Raw genomic sequence first — 25,144 nt, 5'->3', positions numbered from 1 at the left:
ATTCAATCCCGAGTGGTCTTAGCTAACGTCACTGTTACGGATCGCACTCCTCCCCATGGGAGGGGGTGGGGAAAAGAAGAAAGAGGAAGAAATCGTGGCTTCAACCAAGACATTCAGACTGTGCGGAGATGCACAACAGAAGTGGGTGTCATGATGAGCCATGCTGTGCTGGGGACTGTGCTGCATGCTGCTGGACCTCTGGGAGGGTGTGTGAGACCTGGGCACTCGCTGGGAGCTCACAAAACCCCCTCCGCTCCCCAGGAACTTAGTTAAAATAGGGTAAACACTGGCTGGCCCGTTGTATAGAAGGGCAATAAGCTTATTTGTTACAGTGGCTCTGAAACAACAGCTGAGTATACAACAGGCACAGGCTGTCAGACATCCATGAACTTGACTGAAAGAAATCAAGCTGAGAGGAAGAATGTCCCCTCTGGGATTCTGACACCTTAGAAAACTGGGACAGAATCTTTTCCTTCTTTTCTCATTATGACAATGAATGGGGCAGGAAATGATGGCCCCTTCTCTTCAAAGCAAAGCCTTTACCTCCATGACCTTACAGCAGTTATAAAAATGATTCGTAAATGTATATCAGGGTGGCTGATGATAAAATCTCCCCAGACAGTACTAAACTGTGGCTGAAATCCTCTTTAAAAAACACATTTGTGCCAACCAAGTCTCACCCTCCCTTCCCCAAAGATGTGAGTTAAACCAAAAGAAGGGCAGCCATGCAAAATTTCTCTACATTTTTAATGTAGTGAATTTCTGATGTTAAAATGGAGTAGCATAAAAGTGATAACCAAAAAAGCAGCTCTTGCAGTCTAACGTCTTAAAATCCACACCCTTTCACCTTGCATGTGTGGAAGAAGAAAGAGCAGAAGATAAAATCACTTCCACCTGGACCACTGCTTTTCTTTATCTGTTAAAGGCACGTATATCACTCCCATCAGCGGTTTCATCTTGACACTGCCATCTTGTAGCTTGTCATACTGCTCCAGCATCTGATTTCCACCTGCAGGACCGACGGGCAGTATCAATCTTCCGCCAGGCTTTAACTGGTCTATTAACTAAAAGAAAAAAAAACCACATACACACCAAGTTACAGACTTTACATTAATAGTCATTCTATATCTCCATAAACAGCCTTCAGTGTCCATGGGCAGGAAGTACAAATGTACTGTATTTGGCACACATGTACTTGGATTGTTAAAGATATCACTCAGTGCCCACTCACTTACTTATCTGCCTCTCCTACTAAACTGCAGGTCCTTTGATGACAGGGACGGTGTATTTACACAGCCTGGTACAACTGCAATATTCAATTGTTTGAGCTGAACACACACTATAGAATTATCCTATTGGGAAGGTCAAAGGCAAAGCCGAGAGTTCCGATGCCTACAGGCTTGTTTTGAATCTTTGTGGTTTAGAGGGGAAGTGTAGAAATTCTGCAGGGAATCCATATCATCGTAGAACTTAGGGCATTACTTAACCAAAGCTAAGAGAACCTTGGTTTTACAATGGAATTTAGGATCACTGGCACCATGATGAAGGACGGCAGGGCTGGAACCCAGAGGCATTAGAATGAGGACACCGCTGTCCATGAAGAACCAAAACCTCTCAATGAAAGCCCCGCTGGTCAGTTTTAAAATCTTATGTTACCATCTGCCTGTAGCTTTACAAGTCACCACTAATCAAAAACAATGAGAAAGAAACCTTACTTTGAATAGTATTGCCACCAAAAGGGTGTCTCAATTAAAATTTTGGTTGTCAGCAAGTTGGGGTTTTTTTTTGCCATTTTAATTTTTATAAAGTAATATTGGCAAGGATTGAGTTGTTTTTTTTAAATGTCAGGATCTATAATGAAGAACAGCAGGCTGCTTCCCTCCAATCTTGCTTCTTAAATCCAGTCATTTTATTCCTTTTAGCTGTGTCTTCATTGGTTACTTTTTTATTTGAAAGTGCTTACTTCTAAAGCACATCTTTTATTTTTCTCAATTGAGATATAACTGACATATAATATTGTATTAGTTTTAGGCATACAACATAAGGACTTGATAAGTGTATTATATTGCAAAGTGATTACAACATTTTAAGTTCAATTGACATCCACCACCACACAGTTACAATTTTTTCTTGTGATGAGAATTTTTAAGATCTACTCTTAGCAACTTTCAAATATACAATCTAAAATTACCTATAGTTACCATGCTATACAATATTTAATTTTATTGCAAATTATATACTAAATCAGGACTGAGCTCTCTTACATATATTCTTCTCCTTTCCCCCAGTCCAACCCAATACCTTAGTTTCTTATTGAAATGACTTTCAGTTGTGACTGTGTAAATATAATTTGCACCTGAGCCAACAGGTATTCGACGGTTATTTCCTATCTTATACTGTATAATAGTTGTTTCTCTGCAGTTAAAAACTGAAGCCTTTTCTCTTTTCACTCAATTTCCTTTGTAACTGTTTCTAAACCTTCGTACATTCCAACAACTTCACAAACATACCAAATTGGTGCCCTGTCCTTTTTTGGTAGACTCTCCTGCGGCCTTCTTCTGGCTGCTCCAAATCTGGGCTGAGACTTCTCTTTGCAATAATTCTGGGAACTCTCATCACCTCTCTCCTAAAAAAGATGTCCTACCTTCCTAGATATTGTGGCTTCCTTGTTTGGGTTTTACCTACTGTCTCTCTCCTCCCTCATTTTTGGCTGTAATATTAAAGTAATTCCTCCAGAAGTATCTGTGAAACAGTGCACAAACTACTGTAACAGAGAGCAGCTGAGATTTGTAAGTCTAAAACTATTCTACCTATTTGGCGACATGGGTGGGTACAGAATTCCAGGTTGGCAATCATTGTCAGTTCAGAACTGTGATGGTGTGATTCTAATGTTGCTATTCTACAGTCGGATGCCTTTCTGATTATAAATCCTTAACGAATTACCTCTTTTGCTTTCCTGGAAACTTTTAGGATCTTCTCTGTATATTTAGCATTCTTAAATTTCATGGTAATATTGTGGCTTTTCTTTTTTCTTTTTAAAAAATTCATCATATTGGACACTCAATAGATCTTTTCCTACTACAGAATCATATCCTTCAGTTCTTGGAAATTTTCTTACTTAGAACTTAAGGCTTAATTGTTCCTTATAAAAATTTCAAGCCGCAGCCCCTCTTTTCAGACCCAGGACTCATCTCTGATTTCCCAAGTCCTGATGCCACTAATTTCTCAGCCATTTCAGAGGTCTGCAGCGCAAACTACTTCTGCATTGATAGTGCCTTCTGGGTCTCTCGGGTTTGGTTTCCTCCATCCTCCTGAGTCAATTATCACTCCAGCTGCTTTCTGTCTTCACACACTATGAAGTTCAAGACTGCAAGTATAATCTCCTAGACAGTTGAACACAGTTTGTGTTTCTGTTTCTTATTTTTCCAGTTGTTTGGTCTGACATCCAAGATGGGCATAAATATTTTTACTCATTACCTTAAAACTGGAAAGTCCCTTCAGCATGTATACAAGACCCTTAGAATATACAAGTGCTGCTATGTTTAAAATCATATTGAGTTAAAGCTATAAATGTCCTTCAAAATCATCTTGGGGTCTTGGTGAAAACAATGAGTCCTGCATCCAAGCCCCTTCACTTAAACACTGTTTTATTTCAGATTTTAATTGTTTGTATCAGGCTGCCAATATGTGTTTTAGTCAAAACACAAAGCAAAACAAAAAACCTACTGATCATGTGTTCATATAAGATAACTCTTTGAGCTATATATGATTTGTATGCCTTTCCATACCATCTTAATACTTCAATTAAAATGTGTTAAAAGCAGCCCTGGCTGAGTGGCTCAGTTGGTTGGAGCACATCCTGTACAGCAGAAGGCTGTGGGTTCCATTCCCTGTCAGGACACATACCTAGGTTGCGGGTTCAATCCCTGGTCGTGGCATGTATGGGAGGCACCTGATGGATGCTTCTCTCTCACACTGATGTTTCTCTCTCTTACCACTCCCCTTCCTCTCTCTCTTAAATCTATAAACATGTCCTTGGGTGAGGACTTTTCAAAAAAATGTGTTAAAGCCACTGGTTTAGTAAAACAAAAACAAAACAAAACAAAACAAAACACAGATAATGGAGCCAGACAGAGTGATTTTCCCACAGTCATTTAGCCAGTGAGTAGCAAGTCAATGATCACAACAAATTCCCCAACTTTCACCTTCTCATACCTGATCGAAAGATACAATAAGAACCCCTTCTAGGCTGGGGAGTGGATCAGACGAGGCAGAAAATGCCACTAGTCAACAACTATGTAAAACTTGTATATAATAGAAACCTCCGACGTCAATAAACTCAACCAAGAATTATTAAGAGCTGACATAAGCTTATCAGAGTGTTACACAATGAAAAATCAATTTTGTACTTCAGTAGTTCCTTGACCATAATATTCAATACTGAAATATCCTTTCCTCAAATGGGAAGAATGCAAATTCTCTTATTCTGAAGATCAGTTCGAGTTTCATTCCTGTATGAATTCTCCTTATCACTCTATGAAAAATTCTTTTGTTACCTTGAACTCATACAGGATTTTCATTTCATTCAATATGTATCATATGCTAATAATGTGATGTCACATCACTAATTTCCCTGATAGATATATGACACACCTCCTCTGGCATATGAACTTTGTGAGGGTAAAAAGTACAACAAATACTTCCTGGTCTCTCCCAGGCACCTAATAGTTGTATATATTCCGGTATTAGATAAATCAAGTGATTATCAGATCATGAACTCTAGAGGGATTTTCCCAATTCCACTGGCAGACTAGTTCTTTGCTGGTTCAAATATTTCTTCCAAAGACAGCCAAGAGCTGGGGTTTAGTAATCTAGATGTCACTTATACAACTATTTGCATACGGAAACAATAATTACCTACTAACTATAACTACAATGCACAACATGAGAGTGTAATTATATTTTGAACACCATCTAGAAGTCATTCTCCTGTAAATCTTTGAGAGTTTTAGCTGAAAGCACACACACACGGAACAAACACAACTCACTGCTTGGGGCACAACCGGGGCTGCAGCGCCTACGTGAATAGCGTCGTAAGGGGCTTCTTCGGCATAGCCCATTCTCCCGTCCCCCACTGAAAGAAAATGCACACTTTCAGTACCTGTCCAGATAGAACTACTTAGTGTGAAAATTTTAAAGCAGGAAAAGGATAGTTTTGTTTGCTTATTTGTTTGTTTTAAATAATGATAATGGGACAACTGAATCTGCATATGAAAAAATATACACTTGGGCCCTTGACCTCAGATATACACCAAAGTCAATGTCAGGAAGATCAAAGACCTAAATGTGGAAAGCTAAAGAATAAAGTTTCTGAGAAATAATATAGAGAAATACCTTTATGCCTTCAGAGTAGCCTATAGCAGGACACAGAAAGCACTGGAAAAAACTGGTAAGTCTACCTACATTAAAACTAAGAATTTCTACTTATCAGAAAGGACCTATGTGAGAGTGAAAAGGCATGCCACAGGGTGGGAGGAGAGATCTATAATATTCATAAACAGACAAAGGGCTAGTCTCTAGAGGTCCTACAAATCTAAGAAAAATATAAACACTCTGCATCTGAATAAGCATTTCACATAAGAGGAAACTAAATGGCCACACATACGAAAAAGTGTTCATATGGAACACTTTTCAGTGGTTCATAGGAAAATACAAAATTAAAATCACAAAGAAACACTGTTATACATTCACTAAGTGGGCTAAAAGAAAAATCTAATAATACCAAATACTGGTAGAGATGTAAAGTAACAGGAACCCTGACACATTGCTGCTGGGAATGTACATCGGTTCGATCACTTTAAAGACAGTGTGCAATGTCTACGGTAACCCCGAGAGCCTACAGTAACGCTCCCAGAGAAATGAGTGCTTGCATGATGAGTGAATATGTATGAATCTGTACTTACGGACACATATGTTCATAGCAGCATGAATATCCACAAATTAGAAATAACTCAAAATACCAAGCTACAGTAGAATTAACAATTTTGGTGGTGTTCTTACAATGGAATGCTGTACAACAATAAAAATGTATGCAAAAAGTGGGTGAATCTCACAAACATAAGATGGAGTGAAAGAACTCATTCATCACAGAATGATCACAGAACGTATACTGCATGCTTCCATTTATCTAAAGTTCAAAATTAAATTAAACATTACTTTTGGCAGTGCAATTAGGCATTAAATGTGCAGAAGTAATGACACTGTTACCACTAGGGCAAAGGACGGGAGCTGTGATGAGGGAAAAGGAAGCTGAGAACTTTCCAGGTACCGATAACATCCCATTTCTTGATCAGTGTGGTGATTAAATGGGTATTTTATTAAGCTTCACATTTATATTTTTCGCATTTTTTAATGTTTTCTTATTTTTCACAATACAAAATGTGCTCCTATGGAAACAGTGCCATTGTATATTGCTGAGTGGAAAAAAGCAAACTACAAGACAATATGTATAGTGTGAGTTAACCTCTGTGTGTGTGCAATTTATTCATACACGTACTTGTATTTAGAAAACTTAAAAGGGAAAAGGAGAGGCTGTCTTTTCTACCTTACATACCTGTATTGTTTACATTTTTTATAATGAATACCTGTTACTTTGGTATTATTTATATGTGGAATCTAATGAACAAAATAAACTAACAAACAAAATAGAAACAGACTCATAGATACAGACCAGACCGACAGCTGTCAGAGGAGAGGGGTGTTGGTGGAGTGAGAGAAAAAGTTGAAGGGATTAAGCAAAGAAAAAAAAAACCTACGACACAGACAACAGTGTGGCGGTTACAGGAGGGAATGGGGTGGGGGAGGTAGCAGTGAGTGAAGGAGGGTTAAATGGTGATAGAAGGAAATTTGACTCGGGGTGGTGGACACACAAAACAGTATACAATTGGTGTATTATAAAATTGTACACCTGAATCCTATACAATTTTATTAACTAATTTTACCCCAATAGTTTTTTTTAAAGAGTAATAAAGAAAGAACTCAACATGGGCACTTTCTGAAACAGTTAATAGTTATGTCACCCAAGGTCCCAAAGTCAAAGTAGAACTAGCGTTACATTTTCAAGTAATTAGTTTCTTATTTTGTACTTAAAAGTGAATGTTTGAAAAATGCAGTAATTAATTAGTTCTGAGTATTATTTAGTCGCATGGGGATCTTTTGAAAAAAAAAAATTCTCCGGAGAGGAAAATTTTAAGTTTTCTGATACTTACCAACCAGTTGCACTCTCCCTGAAGACAAAAGCATTGGGTCATCCTTTCTGACATTATTTATTGAGTCATCTACTAGCTCTTTAATGTGGTCAATTCCTACGACTCTTCCACTAGCTCCAACCTGGAAATGAGAATAATTCAATAGCTCACTGGTCTAAATTTGTCTTTCTGAAGTGTCATTTAAGTACCTCCTTATGTAAAGTCATATTCTCAAGTGAGAAATAAAGACAAACAGCGAAAGATTCTAATTAGATTGTTAATGTTTATTAGAAATTATTTACCAAATACAACTTTCTCAACTATAACCCTCAAATGAATAATTATATTTAAGTAATTAAAAAGCTAGAATAAGCCCTGGCTGGGTGGCTCAGTGGGTTGTAACACTGTCCCGTGCACCAAAAGGGTTGGATCCCCAGTTGTGCATACCGGAGGCAAACAATCCAAGTTTCTTTCTCACATCAATGTTTTTCTCTCTCCCCACCTTCCTCTCTAAAAGGAACAAAAACATATCTTTGGGTGAGGATTAAGAAAAACTAGGTTATAAAAACTTGTAATATGAAAAAAAATGCTATCATTCTTTAATTTAGAATTTTTAAATCCAGGACCATTATGGAGAATTTAACTGCCAATATTAAATGGTAGTTAATGCAATCTTTTTTGGGGGGGCACAAATTAAATCTAGAAATGTGACTTTAAATATTAAAACATTACATAACAATAAAGATTTAAATAATTTTATAGGGGTTCCCATACCTGATTCTACTGCCATTTTGTGAAAAGTATAAAATACATAAAAATATAAAATAGCCCCAAATATAAATGTTAAGTGTAAAAAAATTTTATACAATAAAAACTTTGATGTCAGTCTAGCTGGGTTCACATCTAAGTTTCATTACTACTTACAATGGTATAACCTTGGCAAGCTATTCGATGAATCACATTGCTCATCTGTAAAATGAGGACTAAAAGGTATATACCTCATAAATGACATGAAGATTAGATAAGCGAATACATGAAAAGCATTCAGAACACTGACTAGCATGTGCTAAATGTGTGCAAATATTAAATGAAATTACCCTCATTTAAAAAAAAACTCAGAATTTAGTGATTTTTTTAAAAACAAAATTTTCTCTGTAACCATCAAGTATAAAAAAATAACCTCATTAAGTATTATTTCTAAGCTTTGGGAAAAAAAAGCCCTGACATCCCATCAGTGAGGCCTTACCTTCTACAAAATAAGTAAAAAATATTGAACAGAACGATCTCAATGCTTGTCATGTGCCGGACACTGTTCTGGATGCTTAAGAAATGTTGAGAAAAAAATCAGACAAAACTCCCACCTCCCTGGAACTTAACACGCTACTGGTCCGCTGATTATACTTCGATAGCAAGTTAAATGGATTCCAGTCCAAGATAGAAGCATAAATCCCAACTTAACTGAAGAGAACCTTCCAACCTGGCCTCCAGGGACAAGATTTTCCATAACTGACTTGATTTGCTTATCTGAGCACAGACACACCTTTCTTCCAGGTGCCTGAGTAGGCCTCCAGACTTATTCCCTGCTAGTCATTTACCAAACTAGCCTCTGGTGATGATAAGCTGAAGTACTCGCAAGGCATTTTTTTAAGAGCACTTTTCTTAAAGTAAAGGATTCTCTACCCTCATTCCTAATAAGCCTGCAGGAGGATTCAGATATCAGACTGTTATTTTCTGCCAGATGAGAACTTGGAAGCATACAGTCTGGGAGCTACTGTCTCCCATCTTGTGATCAGAAGAGAAGAGCCTGCGTGATAATGAGGCCAACTTGTGGAGGTTAGCAAAGCCAAACCAAAGCCACAGAGAAACCCATCGTCAATAACACCCGATCTTCTGAACCCTGCCACACAAGAAGCCAGCTACACTTTAGATGTTTCCACTGTATAAACCAAATAAATTCCTCTTTAGCTCTGCCAGTTTAGACGAAGTGTTCTGCCACCTACAAGAACAATAAAAAATCCTAGTGATATGTACTCCAACTGCCTCCTTGGTAGAATTAAAAAAAAAAACAAAAAACCTTTGGTAACTTTTAAGGAAAAAAATATACAGCCAAATCGTACATAGGACATGTAGAACTATGCTTCTGTTAGTGCCAGAATGAAAAAACAAAATAAAGGTCTTACCATACGTGCAAAACATGCAGTAAGGATTCCACTTCCAGATCCTACATCAAGAGCTTTAGCTCCTTCATGCAATTGATCAAATAGAAGTTCTAGTGCATATGCATGCTGCCAAAAGAAAACAAAGCATATATTCTTTTTTTTCAATATACAACATGGCATATAAAGAAAGTTGCCAAGTTCATACCAATGTTACTACTATTATCATCTGCCAAGACAACGAAAACATATTACACAGTACTTAGGTCTACACAGGAATTACATAAGAAAATTCTCATTGTTTGATTATATTCACACATTTAATTTAAATGTTTCAGTAATTTTTATCTCCGGTGTGTGAATTTTTTAAATTTAATTAATCTGAAGTCAAAAGTCACAAAGGATTCACGGTGAAAAGGCTCCTTCCCACCCCTGTCCCAACCATCCCATAGGCAACCAGTATTACCAGCTTCTTACGATGCCTTCCAAGTGTACCCATTCTGTGTATACACAAGCAAGTGCATATGTGTCTTTTCATTTATTATATCCTAAAGAAACTTCATCAATATTTAAACAGCCTGGTCCTTTTTTTAATGACTGAGGAGCATATTTTTGTATGAACATATTATAGAACAAATACCTCTAATGAGAGATATTTAAGTTAGCTCCAATCTCCTATAACAAAAGAGATGAAATAATCTTAAAAGGTATATCTGTAGAATAATATAATAATCTTATAAAGTATATCTATAGGATAACTTTCTAAGAGTGGAATTGAGAGGACCAAAGGATGTATTTTTATATTTAAAGTACATATAAATTATAAATTAAATAAAATCATAATGGTTATGCTTTGGATTAAACCAAGAAATAAAGCTTTCACACTTTATTTTCTTTATAAACTTACATTTCAGTGCTTTTCTAAAACATGAGGTTAGAACTAATAAATGTTATCATACGAACTGTCCCAGTATGTTCATTAAAAATCATCAAATCCTATAGCAATAAAACGTTTGCTACCAGAATTTAGTTGATAAAAATACACACCCATGACCTGGCCAGGTGGCTCAGTTGGCTGGAGCATCATCCCATGCACCTTTTGGTGAGTGCATTTCTTAGTCAAGGGCACATACCTAGACTGTGGGTTTGCTCCCCAGTCAGGGTGCATAGGGGTACATATAGTAGGCAACCCATCAAATTTTATCTCTCACATAAATTTTTTTCCTTTTCTTTTCTCTCTCTCTCTCATCAGTAAAACATGTCCTTGGGTGAGGGTTTAAAATTTTTTTAAATTATACATTCATGAATCCATAGTGATAATGTGTAATACATATATATATCTACACATATATAAATAGAGAATAAGGGGAAATTGTTCCCAATTAACAAACATGGGTGAAATGATAAACTTAGAAAATCACCATTTGGCAACCATTTTAAGTAACAAATGAGTCAGGCAAAAATTGTAAGTGAATGCTAAAACCAGTGAATTATAATTTGAGGAATAACAGGATATTTACATAATCTTAAAGTGTTTGCCCAAGACACTTACTACAAAAGGAAAAACTACAATTTTACAGTGGAGTTCAGAAAAAAAATTCTCAGTGAAGAAACCTAGTTGACACTACCTTAATCAGATGATAAAGTTAACATCATCAGTGGAACACAATGAAATCTTCACATGACACTAGCTAAAATATATTATTTCTGGAATATTCCAGGCAAAAATGCATAGCCCTATCTAATCACTAGAACACAGCAGATAAACCTAAATTAAGAGACACTCTTTAAAATAACTGGCTTGCATTCATAAAAATCTTCAAGACCATAAAAGAAAAGACCGAGGGACTGTTCCAGATTCAAGAAGACTGAAGACATGACAATTGACTAGAACTCGGTCTGCATCTTCCTTTTCCAATAAAGGACATTACTACAGCAACTAATGAAATCTAAATAAGGTCTGTGAATTGGCTAACAGTGTTGTAGTAATGTTAATTTCATGATTTTGATAATTTTACTCTGATTATTTAAGAGAATGTCCTACTTCTAACGGTAAAAAGCATTCTGCTTACAAATTACTCTCTAAGTTTATAAAGAAATATATGTTATTTCATATATATATTTGTATATGTGTGCATATACGTGTGTAGAAAGAGGGAGAGGACAGGGAGAAAGAAATAAAGAAAGTGATAAAGCAAATACAGTAAAATGAGAAGATTCAGGGAATATGAGTAAATGGTATAGGAAAATTATTTGTATTCTTACATTTCTGCAAGTCTAAAATTCTGTTAAAATTTTTAAAAAATCATCGGAAAGAGTTAATGTGTTCCAAACAGAGGACAGACTGGAAACTCTGTATTTGGAAAACGAATTTAGGTGACAGAAGCCAGAATACTGGTTACTCTGAGGATAGAAGCTGTAGGAAAGGGCAAGAGGGAACCTTGTAGGGTGCGGGAAACGTTCTCTATCTTGATCTGGGTCGTGTTTACGAATATGTACACATGTAAACATTCATCAAGTTGTATACTTACAATTGATGCACTTTACTGTGTCTGTATTATAACTTAAAAAAAGTTAAATATCACTAGGAAACAACCACGTTCAGAATGTGGGAGATTCTACAGGATAAATGAGTTTTGTCAATAAATAAATGGCATTTTTAAAAGACTACAAAGATGCAATGTATGGACCTTGTTCAGATCCTGAAAAAGCAAATCAACTGTAAAAAAACGTTTTTTGAAACACCTGGAAAAGTTTGAACATGGGTAAGATATAAGATAATATTAAGAAATACTGTTTGGCATGTTAGGGTATTGTAGTTGTGTTTTTGAAGTCTTCAGTTTTACACTAAAGTATTTAGGGGTATAATATTATGTTCAAAATTTGCTTTAAAATGGTTCAACAAAAGGAAATCATATAGATTCTTTTGCAAAGAGACTCTTGTCTAAAGAGTGAAAACCACCAATACTATAAAAAAAAGTTTTGGATTAAAGACCAAAAGTCCTGGCTTCTACCTGTTCTAAATTTATTAGCCCCGTGACATTGGATATTATTTATAGTTCATTGTTCCTCAGTTTTCATGTCATTACTATGGAGAGAAAAACAGTTGTTCCTATCCTGCTTTCTCCTCAGAAGTATTGTTGCGATTAATAGTATTGATGTATTTAAGAAAAAAGTCAATGAGTACAGCACAATGACTTGCTGCTGCTTCTCTTTAAGGTACTTCAAAGTCATTTATAGAGCTAAAATTAATGATTATTGATCTTTTATTTCTAGGTAGTGTGTTTCTGGTAACCTTTCTCTTAGGAAGTCTTGTGTATGATTGTAAATCAGTAGACTCCCTCTTTCGCTTGATTCAAGAATGAAATGACTTGGTTAGTGAACATAATCTGGTTAAGGCCCTCCTTTCCCTTTTTCTCATGCTACCCTGTCCTATCCCTTCCATTTCTGAACAGGTCATTCCTAAAGCCATTAAGATGGGCTGAACAAGGCAGCTGCCCATACCCAGGGGCCAAGAGGGCAGCTTCAATGCCCAGTTACAAGTGTCAGAGCCCAAGCAGGTTCAGGGGGCATCTGTGTCCACACGGGGGGAATGGACTGAACCAAGAGTCAGGCCCCAGCTAGATGAGGGTTTCTGCATACAACAGTGGGTCATGCAGGTGTCGGAGCATAAATGGTGGGTGGGGGGAGACAGGCAGAGCAGTGGGAAATTGGTTACAAACAAGAGGATCAATCAAATAAATACACATATTACGGAAAACTGAACCAGTTTTCTCACTGCTGGAAAAGGAAGTTAAATATGGAAAGGGAGAGAACAGGAAACCACAAAAACATACTGGTATAAATAAATAAGGAACAGACATTTATGATCTCAAAGTAAACCCTCACAAGATAATTATTAATTGCGAAGGCCAGTAAGAGTAACTCTACAGTGGAGAAGACTGGCAGACGCCACCTTAATCGAGTGAGTATCACATCTTCAGAAGTGGGCCGAATCAAAATTGTTCTGTCTGATAGGACTGTGATGAGTACCCAGCATCACTTGTGGCATCCCGCCGAAGTGGCACGGCCCGAATCTGGTCATGAGGAAAGATGAGACAGCCCAAACTGAAGGACATCAGCAAAATAATTGGCCTGAAATCTTGAAATGACTCAGGCGATGAAAGTCACAGAAACCTAAGGAACTGGTCCAGACTGAGGGAGACTGAAAGAGGAGCGATTTTGTGGGATCCTTTATTACATCGAGGACATAGTAGGGACAAGTGGAAAAACTGGAAAGGAGACTGATGAATAAATGGTAGTAACAAACCGATGTTCCTGTCCTAGTTCTGGTGGTTATATAGGTTATGCTGCGCACTCCTTGTTTGAAGGAAATACACACGGAAGTATTCAGGGGCGATGGGGCATCATTTCACCCACTTGCTCTCAAGGAGGAAAGTTTCTTGATGTGGTTCATGTGGTACTTGCAACCTTTCTGTAAGTTTGAGATTGTTTCAAATTTTTTAAAAATTTAACTTTATCATGCTGGTCAGGTAGCTCAGTTGGTTAGAACATCATTCAAATACACTGGTTGTGGGTTCGATGCCCAGTCAGGGCACATATAAGAATCAAGCAATGAATGTATCAGTAAGTGAAACAAATTGATGTTTTCTCTCTCTCTCATCAATAAAAAAAATATATTAATTAAAAAATTTCTTTACCTTTCATTGTTATTTCAAAATGATATTGTGGGATACTATCTCCAAATAATCAACCAGTTGGTTAATTAATGAGATTTCTAAGAGACACATTGGATTAATTAACTGTTACTGAGGAAATTGCTGGAGATATTTTACCGAATTAAAGTGGTTTTTAGATAAGAGGCTTAACGCCAAAGATGGACTTCCTAAGGAAAAAGAGTTTGTGTTTGTTTCCAGGATAAGATCTGTAGTTTGCATTAGACTCTTAAAACAATCATTATTCCCTGAAAGTTAATAATTCCCATTAATAAGGAAACAAATCTCACACCATTAGGAAATAAAATAATTTTAAAAAACACAAAATAACTCCTGTAATACCTGACTTTCTTGAATCCAGAAATCAAAGGACTACAAGGGACTTCTTTAAGGTACCAATCCCCAATCTATAGGCAGTACTGTCTGACTTAATTCCAAAAAAATTCAAAAATTTTTTTCAGTACTATGTTTGTGTAAGATTTGTTTTTTTAAAAAGGGGTATATACTAAGTTATTAAAGTCTCATTCAGATTTAAAATGTTGGGGCTGCCCTGGCTAGTGGCTCAGTGGATTGAGTGCCAACCTGTGAACCAAAGGGTCACAAGGTCGATTCCCAGTCAGGGCACATGCCTGTGTTGTGGGCCCGGTCCCCCAGTGGGGGGTGCTCGGGGAGCAACCACACATTGATGTTTCTCTTTCTCTCCCTTCTTTCTGATCTCTAAAAATAAATAAATAAAATAAAATAAAAATAAAATGCCAAGGCCTTCAATCATAATTACTAGTTTTTTTCATGTTTTTATCACTCTAGGTATTTTCCTCGAAAACCCACGCTCATCTCTAAATCTAAAAATTAACAGTTTTTTAAAGTTTATGTTTATAATTATAAAAATTTTCAAACCCATAAAAACCCTCGAAATACAATGAACACTATATTCTCTTCATACACGAAGCCACCAACTATTTATATAGTGATTAAATAGCTCAAACCATCTAAAAACAGCCTGTGGATGTGATACTTCACTCCTAAAAACTTCAGCATGCATCTGCCAAAAAAAAAAATACAACCCTAGGACATCTTCCTTTGCAACCACATCGCCACTATTATCAAGCTCAAGAAAATCATCAATTTAGTATTATCCAACATGTGCTCCATACTCAAATTTCCCTTTTTGTCGTCAAAATGAGTCCTTCATAGCTGTTTTTTCCCCAATCCATTCAAAGTTCAGGCACTACATTTGCCAATCTGGCACATCTTCCCTACCAACTCTCTTCCATGTACTACTTCTCTCTGTTCTTCAGAATACTGACTCCTTTAAGGAGACCACATAATACCCCATATTCTAGACATATCAGTTTCCTCCTGGTTAGACTCAGGCCAAAGACCTCTAGCAAGAGCACCACTCAGGGCTCAGTGGGTACCTCCCACTGCATCACTCCAGGAAGCACACAACGTTGGGCAATCCCACTACCCACCTGCCAAGCTCAGCCCCTCAGTAAACGTGGTGATCACTAGGTCACCTTCTTTTCAAGGCCTATTTTTCTCTTGTGATTGACAAGTAACATGCACAGTAATAATTTGAGACTACATGGCTATTTTTGTTCCCCAACAACCTTCCTTTTAATAGTTTTAGATTAATTGATGATTATGAAACAGTGATTTTTAATAACTCTATTATTCTTTTCACATTTAGTTTTAATCCTCACCTGAGGATACATTTGATTTTTTTTTTTTTTTGAGAGACAGAGAGAGAGAGGAAGGGAGCGAGAGAGAGAAACATCAATCAGCTGCCTCCTGTAGGTGCCCCTACTGGGATAGAACCCACACCCTCAGCGTGTGCCCTGACCAGATATCATACACGCAACCTTCTGGTGTTCAGGATGACGCGCCAATCAACTGAGCAACCTGGCCAAGGCCCCTTTCACATTTATTAATGGGCATTCTTTTGTCTTTCTTTTTTTTCCCTGTCTTGCTTTTTTTTTTTTTAATCTCTGTGGATTTATGGATTTTGTTTCTTAATTCACTGTGTTAAATCCACTGTCTTCATTACCTATCACTTTTTGATTCTCAAATTGTCTCCAATGTGGCCTCTGGGAGTCTCTTTAAACGTGTTCCTATGTCCTTCAGACACTACTCCATTAGCCTTTGAGTTCTTCCTCACTTTCCAACACTCAGTCACTTCCCCAAGGAGCTCTAACCTCTTTAGAGAGAAATGGTGTTTAGGACTCAATATCTGGGTACTGAGTGTGCTCACAACTACCAGGATGCCACTTTAACAGGCTGTTTTTCATCTCTTGCCCACTGTATATATCACAATTCTAATTAAGACTCTGAAAAATATCCCTGGGCTATAGTTACTTCCAAGCCTGTGATTTTAAGTTCATTAAACATGGATATTACTTCTCTTTGCCTCTCATTTTCTGTTTCTCTTTTAATACTTTTAAGGTCTACACAATAAATGACAGAAGATCACAACCGCTTGTCCATATAATACAATTAATACCATTTTATTATACTAACATCCTTCTTTAGCAAGCACCAAAGGACACAATGTTTGTTGTTTGTATATGCTTACATACATATAGACTACAAACAAACACATTTGCTTTCTTTTTTTATCCTCGCCTAAGGACATTTTTCATTACTTCTAGAGAGAGAGGAAGAGACAGAAGAAGAGAGAGAAACATCCATGAGAGATGCATCAGCAGGTCGCCTCCTGTACACATCTGGACATTTTGTCCAAAGGAGATATTTCATGTTTTCGATAAACACATGAAAAGATTCTCAACATTATTATCATTAGGAAAATGCAAATCAAAACCAAATGAAATACCACTTCACAGCTACAGGGATGGATAAAGTGAAAAAAACATACAACAGCAAGTGTTGACAAGAAGGTGAAGAAATTGGAACCCTCCTACACTGTTGATGGGATTGTAAAATGGTGCAGCAACCTTGGAAAACACTTTGGCAGCTCCTTAAAATGTTGAATGTAGAATTACCATGTTCCATACCATATTCCAAGTACACAGGTATCCCAAAAGAATTGAAAATATAATGTACACACACCAACCTGTACATTAATGTTCACACTTTCTAACTACTACAATTAATTAATGTTGCTTTGAACATCAATGTTTTATACCCATAAAATGTAATAATATTCAGCAATAAAAAATTAAGTATGTTTGCTACAACATAGATAAACCTTGCGAATACTGTGCAAAATATAAAAACCCAGTCACAAAATGCTATATATTGCATAAGTCTATTTATGTGAACTGTCTGGAATAGACAAAGAAACAAAAGGTAGTTGCCAGGACCTGGGCAGAATGAGGGATGAGAACGGACTGCTACTGGGTTCCTTCATGAGGTGATGAAACTGTTCTGATATTAGATAGCAGTGATGTTTGCACAACTCTCGAATAGACTAAAAAGCCATAGAACTGCATACTTTAAATGGGTGGATTTGACAGTATGTGAATTACATATTAATAAAGCCATTATTAATAACTCATGCAGTATTTCCCTTAACATCTAAAAACATACTCCTCTGGTCAATTTCCCAAACGGGCTGCATACTGATTCTTCAAAAACACTTTTAGGATTAAGTGAATGTTTCTATGTAAATTCTTCATTTTACGTAGTAGTTCAAACTACCTGCAGGAATTTTAAGACTATAACATTTTTTTAATCATTAATTTGTTTGAATAGGTAAAAAAGCCATTCCTATTCCATGATTAAAAAAGAGAAAGAGAGAAACTGATAACGTGTACAGGGTATAAGCAGATCTCACGTCCACTCCCAGCACCCCCCTGTAACATGTCATCTAACTCCCTATCTTAGAAGAAATCTTCTCTGGTTTTTATGCCTACAGGAAGACGCACGTGTGTCCCTTTGATTTTTTGTATATTAAAGAATACTCTAAATACACTTCTGCACTCTACTTTTATACTTAATGTTTCCTGAAGATCCTGCTGTATTCACACGCACAGAGCTTCCTCACTGAAAAGTTTCACAGTGTCACTGTATGGATATACTATAATTTATGAACCATCCACTACTAGTGGATGATTACTGATTATTGTTACTTTTTATTATTATAAGTCACGTGCTAATGACTATGTTTAAGTCATTCTGTACTTGCTCAAATATAGTATGGTAGTATGAATATCTTGAAATAAAACTAGAGCACCTAAGGTATATTTCCCGTTTAACAGATATTGCCCAGTTGCTTTCCGGAACTATCAATGTACTCTCCCACCACAAAAAGCATGTGACCATCAGTTCCCCGTTCCAGTATAAGGTATCAAACTTAAAAAAAATTTTTCATTGTTCAATTACAGTTGACATTCAATATTATATTAGTTCCATGTGTAGAGCACAGTGGTTAGATATTTTGTAACTTACTAGGTTATCCCCAGCATTATTACATGGTATCAAACTTCTTAAATCTCTAATGATCTACCTGGTAGTTGGAAAATGGTACTTCACTGTAGCATTTACTTGCAATTTACTAAATATAAGTGGAAATGCCATCTTTTCATTCGTTTAAATGCCAATCTCATTTTCTTGCACTTTACTCATTTGCTTTTGGCCTTACTGGTGTTTTACTTCTTACTTTGCAGGATACGCACATATATGTATACATGACTAAGAACCACAAAATTACATACTTTGAGTGGGTGGATTTTTTGGAATGTATACATGTATACATGGGAATTTGTGTTATGCTGTCGTATGTATTATAAATATTTCCCTCAGTTTTTTTCTTTTGTTTATAACATATTTTCCTGCAGAAATCCCCAATTTTTATGTTGCAAAATCCATCGGGTTTTTTATGTCAATTTTTTAATGGCTTCTTAGTCTTTTTTCATGTTTTAAAGTAATTTCTATTCAATGTTTATAAATAATTTTCCTATATTTTCTTCTAGTATAATTATCAGTTCACTATGAATGTATATGTAGAATTTATTTTAGTATAAAGAGAGCTGTAAGTTTAAATAAGAGTTTCTCCAACCTGAAACACTTGCAGAGAATCAGAAAAGCTATTTTTCTTGTCACCAAAACCCAATAGACTACTCATTCAAATAACTGACAATTAAACCCCAAGAAAACTTCCAGCAAATTGAAAGTACTACATGACTTAAAATAGGTCCTTGTGAAAGTTATATAGCTACAGAATTGCTATACTTGAGTAGCCCCTAATCAATTTTCCAAATAAAATCTGAAATTAATATTCAAACTGAGGTTTCTATATATGTCCATTATTTGAAATATTCTCTGCCTTAATTAAGTCATCACTAAATAACCTTTTATATCCAGTTTTTACATGAATTAGAATACTAATGGCAACCACCCAAAACTTTGCTGACAGTTTCTGTGAAGAACAGTTCCCTTTCCTTTAAACCATTTTTACCAAAGAAAATGATCTTAAAGGACAAATGTGACCCTGTGGCCCACCAGTACCAAAGCGACCCAAGTTCACTTACCATGTGTGGAGCGCTGATTGTCGCTTGGAAACCTGTGAAAGAAGAAGAGAACACTGACACATTCAGCCGTAAAAACACACCAAGCACTCCATGTAATTCCTTCTCTAACACCCATAAGTTACTTTTCATCGTATTTTCCAATTTTATTACTTCAGGAGATAAAACCTGTCATTTGTACTTTAGAGTAATATCATGCAGTAGTTGAAACTGGGAAAGCCAATTGAGCCAAAGCTACTGTGCTCATATACCACAACAGGCCCGCTAGTTTCCAAGATTTCTTCTCCTGCACAGTTGGCTAAGAAAGGAAGAATTTCAATAAGTGGGTAAACTTATGACTTGTTTTCACTTCAGATTTATGAAAAGAAAAGCTTCCATATATAATAGGTATGCAAAATCTTTGCAAAATTAAACTGCTTCACATGTCTCGCACCTAGAGCAACCATCAATCAGAGCAGCTTAACAGACAAACTACTTCAATTTACCCTTTATACTAACACCTGACATACATTCACACTATCTATTCTTAGTTTTTAGCTTTTAATTTTTTTCTTCCAAGGTTGTTGTCTCGAAACTTATTTACCTGCTTCTGCATCTGAAGCAATTTTCACTGAGCGGTGGTAGCAGGTGCCTTCGGGGTTCAGAAGCCCCCAGGATCTTCCCTGCTGGCTGTCACAGTGCTTCACAAGAAGAAAGCATGGCCGCTGGCCGACAGAGTCCTGAGGCACTTCTGAGCCTCAAAGGCGCCCACTGCCAAGGCTCAGCAGTTCAGCAAAAAACCTGCTTCAGGAGAAGGAGTTAAATACGGACTTTCTAAAATCAAGCACAAGTCAACACGTTCAGGGCAAGTGAAGCAGAAAGTCAGTAAAAACTTAAATACATTTATTTCCTTTAGTATTGATCTTTAAAATTGAGGCTAATGAAAAAAACCAACCTTAGTCAACATTAAGACTCCTAAAGAAAACTCAGCACTCAGTTTAAACTATAAATTTTATTAAAAGTATATTTTATTTAAAAAATTTTAAGTTATACATTAGAGAAAATAGAAAATATATTCTAACACATAACATTTTATTAAAAAGACATACAAATTCAAACCAGCAAGGTAATAATAAATATCTGTGTCCCAATTTTTACTTACAAAAAATATAGAGTAAACGAGTAAAAGAAAAGTGACATTTTCACAAATCTAAAGCTTACCTATTGATTGTGGAGAATCCATATAAGGGTTACATTTTGCATAGTGGGAGCGGTCGGTAGCCAGCATTACTTCAAATACTTTATCTGTCTTGATGATTCCATTTTCTGAAATGAATGAAGCAAATATTTTAAGCTAGGAGTAAAATGATCAGATGTATTTTAGAATAATTACTTTGGCTGCACTGTGGAGACTGGCTTGGGAGAGAACAAGATTGGAAGTTGTTGCAATGGCCCAGGTGATCGCAATCGGATCTTCAAAAGTAGGAGGATTTGAGGCATATTTGGTAGGTAATATGGTGGAGCAAAAGTAGGTGTCTAGTTGTTCATGTGGAAAATAATACAATAATTAATAAATAATAATGCAAGAATAAACTCTGAGCCCTGGCTGGTATGGCTCATTGGATTGAGCACTAGCCTGCAAACCAAAAGGCCACAGGCTTGATTCTCAGTCAGAGCACAAGCCTGGATTTCATGCCAGGTCCCCAGAAGGGGGCATGCAAGAAGCAACCATTCAATGTTTCTCTCACACTTCAATGTCTCTCTCCCTCTCTTACTCTCTCCCTTCCCCTCTAAAAAAAGAAAGAAAGAAAGAATAAACTGTTTCCCTTATTCATTAATCCTGCTTTTGCCCCACCCTGTATATACCTGACTGACTAGATTTGGAAAAGAGGGAAGGAATGGTTGGGATGCTGATGTCATATATTAATTTGAGAAATACCGGAGAAGGATCACAGTCAAGGAGGAAAAGGATAACTAGTTTATTCAGTTAGGGGCTATGGACCACACAAACAGAGATATTCAATAGTTAGCTGAATGGGGCTCAGGAAAGAGATCCAGGATAGAGATGCAGAGCTCTAGTTACATGGATGGCAACTGAAGCAATGCAAGTGAACTCAAGTGGCCAGAAGAGATCACACAGAGAAGAAAACCAAACATAAACATTCAAGAAATATGCACAGGAAATAGAGCCTTCAAAGATTATGGCAAGGAACAACCACAGAGTTGGATGAATATCAAGCAGATAAACTGACAGAGTTCAAGAGAAACAAATTTTTCAATAATTAAAGCAAGGTTAATAGTGTATATATTTGGTTCCCCAACTATCAATTCTTTTAGATTGAATATAGTATGTTAAACTTCAATATAACCCTCATGGTACCATGCATATAGCTAATTTTTCAGTAAAGCCTTTATCAATTCAATATATTTTGACCGTCTAATACATATATATCCGACACACTGCTACATGCTCAAGATTATATAAACAAGATAGAATAGTTCCTGTACTCACAGACATAAGATCTGCAAGATTAAATGTATCAACTTGACTTTAACAATGCAGAAATAAATTTTTTAACCAAAACAGACTTTACTAAAAGCCACTGAATTTTACAATATATTCGAATGAATGATATGGTATAGAATTATACCTTAGAAAATCTATTTTTTTAAAAAAATAGTGGGACTAGAGGCAGCAACCAAGAGAAGCACTATTTCTAGGGCACAATCAGATAAATAGGGAAAGGACTTCAACTTTCTGGCTGAAGTGACGATTAAGTGAAAGAAGGAAGAAAATTAAGGATGCTGCAGAAACAAAAAAAGGGCAACGAAATATGCCAACGCCTCTTCTTTTCCCACCACTACCATCATCCATTAAAGTGCAAGTCACCATACTGACAAAAGCTTTTGAACCGTGAAAATAGGGAAAAGGGGAGAAAAATTCAGTTCAAAACTCCTGGAAACAAAAGGCAAATACAAACATTTCAGCTGTTTAAAAAGAATCTAATATTTAAAACAATATTCTAAGAAAACTTAGCAGGAAGTAAATATTAAATAAAAGTATTTCCAGCCCTGGCTGGTGTGGCTCAGTGGGTTGAGTGCTGGCCTGTGAACCAAAAGGTTGCTGGTTCAATTCCTAGTCAGGGCACATGCCTGGGTTGCAGGCCAGGTCCCCAGTTGCAGGCGTGTGAGAGGCAACCAACCAATCAATGTATCTCTCGCACACTGATGTTTCTCTCCCTCTCTTTCTCCCTTCCTTCCCCTCTAAAATAAATAAAAATCTTTTTAAAAAAAGTATTTCTAGTACAATCACCTTTAAGACACCCACTAATAAAACAATCAGACTTTAAGGGCAAAAAACACACCTCTTCAGGGCCTCAAGGCAAAAGATTAAATTACCCAATGGGGGTAAAAAAAATAATTAGGCATTCAGGTTTCTTATGGTTTCAACAATCAACAATCAAAGAAAAGCAAGAATGAAGATGCATTTTCAAGAAATTTGGGGAACGTGCAAGTCATCAATAAAAGAAATAAACTATGGATACACCCGACAACATGGATGAATCTCAAGAGCACTGATCTCAGCAACAGAAGCCAGATAAGAAGACTACACATCATATGATTCTATTTAGATCAAATTTTAGAAAAGTCAAAACTGTAGTGGCAGAAGGCTGATCTGTGGTTGCTAGGGGCAGAGGATGAAAACGGACATTAATTACAAAGGGGTGTGAGGGAACTCCTGGGTGAAAGAAATGTTCCTATCAGATATCAGCAAACATTTGCAAAGGTCCAGATAGTAAACAGCTTAGACTTTGCAGGCCATACAGTCTCCACGGCAACTACTCAACTCTGCCAATGTGCTCCAAGAGCAGCCACAGATGAAGCTGTATGAAAGGATGTGGCTTTGTTAAAATGAATCTTTATTTCCAAAGGAGGCAGCAGGTCAGGTTTGATCCTTGTCCTATTATCATGAGGGCGGTAGTTAAGACTATATTCGTTCATCAAATTTTTCAAATTGTAGCCTTAAAATCTGGTGATTTTCATGTAAATTCTACCTCAATAAAGCTGATTTCTTTAAACTATAAGCCAAGGATTTTATATCTAGCCAAGCTGTCCCTCAAATGTCAAGGTTATAGAAAAAAACAACAACACACTTTGCATGTGCAAGAGCTCAGGGAACGTGGCACACACGAGCCCTTCCTGACGACTCTTCTAGAGGATGCGCTTCGTCTAACCACGAGATAACTGGAGACGCATCAGCAGAGACCACACAGACAACTGTACGGCAAAGACCAAAATAAGGGAGGAGACACAGGTGAAATGATAATACTTAATTACATGTTATATGCTCTGAAGTAGAAAGAATGAAACTAAAAACAGTGGGAGGAGAAAGGGCAAAAGCAGAATCAGAGCACTGTCAAACCGGTCTTAGGAAGAATCAAAGGACACCGTTCTATACTGACTGACTAGATGGTAAACAGTTAAGAAAAAGGTGGGTTAAAGACACCATAAAAGATATAAATACAAACCCTCCAAATAACAGGGTATTTTTAAAAATCAGCAAACAAGGCAGGCACACCAAATAGAGAAACACTGAAAATAGTCATAGACTGGCAAAGATAAACTTCTATCCTGTTTCCATTTTAAAACATTACAAGTTTTAGATAAAGAGACTCAAATAGAAAATACTTTTGGGTTGGTCAAAAAGTATGTGTGGTTTTTACCATAAAATAAAAGACATTTTTTATTGATTTGGATATTCTGAGTATGTTGGCTATCTCTCATATGGTAAGACGTTGACTATTCTCAATTAATATCTCAATTTGATTGACACCAACTCCGACTGGTCTACTGGATCAGGGAGCATCGTCCAGTGAGAAATCTCCAGCACATAATTTTGCAAACCACTTTTGACACATTCGATCAGTCACAACACTTTCTCCTTACACTGCAACAAATATTTTTTGGTGTTTCAGTTGCATTTTTACCTTTCTTGAAATAATAAAGCATAACATGCCAGAAATGTTGCATATTTCCTTCCATCTTCAATATTAAAATGGCTACACAAAAATTCACCAATTTTAATGTTTTAAAATGCACATTGATATGACAGCTGTCACAATACAATCTACCAAAACTGTTTCAAATGAAGTTAAAGACAACTAGGCACTACTAGAGTCATCTTGTGGGGGAAAAAATTAAACAATTTTTGGCCAACCCAATATTTCTGCACAAAACAAGCTTAAGAAACCTACGTGAAAAGGTTATTAAAATAAAACAGCGAAAGCATTTTTTTAAATTTTAAATCAGAGTAGTAATAAATATCATTTATTGAATATTTACCATGTGCCAGACAAAATCCTAAACACATTACATACACTATCTCTTTTAAATTTATATGGACTGTAAACTACGAAATAACCTTACACTGTCTCTAACAATGCTATAAAGTAAGCACTATTATTACTACTACATTTTACAGATGATGAAATTGAGTTTAGGTAAGAGACTTAAGTTATTCAAAGTGACAGAGCAAATAACGGGTAAGGGCCATTTCAAAA

General features: G+C 36.4%; 1 protein-coding gene across 3 annotated transcripts in view; it reads right to left on the bottom strand.

Moving 5' to 3' along the window:
* PCMT1 (protein-L-isoaspartate (D-aspartate) O-methyltransferase) overlaps positions 1–25,144 on the bottom strand; it is a 49,715-nt gene that overhangs the window by 9,919 nt on the left and 14,652 nt on the right. For 2 of the 3 annotated variants that reach the window (XM_053663460.1, XM_037156805.2), the window contains exons 2-7: positions 20,805–20,909; positions 19,608–19,639; positions 9,428–9,532; positions 7,269–7,389; positions 5,049–5,134; positions 895–1,064 (exon numbers count right to left, since the gene is read on the bottom strand). In XM_053663460.1, coding sequence (XP_053519435.1) covers positions 895–1,064; positions 5,049–5,134; positions 7,269–7,389; positions 9,428–9,532; positions 19,608–19,639; positions 20,805–20,909 — 619 coding nt within the window. Of the gene's footprint in view, positions 1–847; positions 1,065–5,048; positions 5,135–7,268; positions 7,390–9,427; positions 9,533–19,607; positions 19,640–20,804; positions 20,910–25,144 lie in introns of all 3 variants that reach the window. The other variant, XM_037156806.2, reaches the window with a different exon arrangement.

Source organism: Artibeus jamaicensis, unplaced genomic scaffold (assembly GCF_021234435.1).
Source record: "Artibeus jamaicensis isolate MK-2021 breed Jamaican fruit bat unplaced genomic scaffold, CSHL_Jam_final contig_3176, whole genome shotgun sequence".
Classification (NCBI taxonomy): domain Eukaryota; kingdom Metazoa; phylum Chordata; class Mammalia; order Chiroptera; family Phyllostomidae; genus Artibeus; species Artibeus jamaicensis.
Note: the sequence above shows the minus strand (reverse complement) of the source record. Positions and strands in the feature narration are given on the sequence as shown.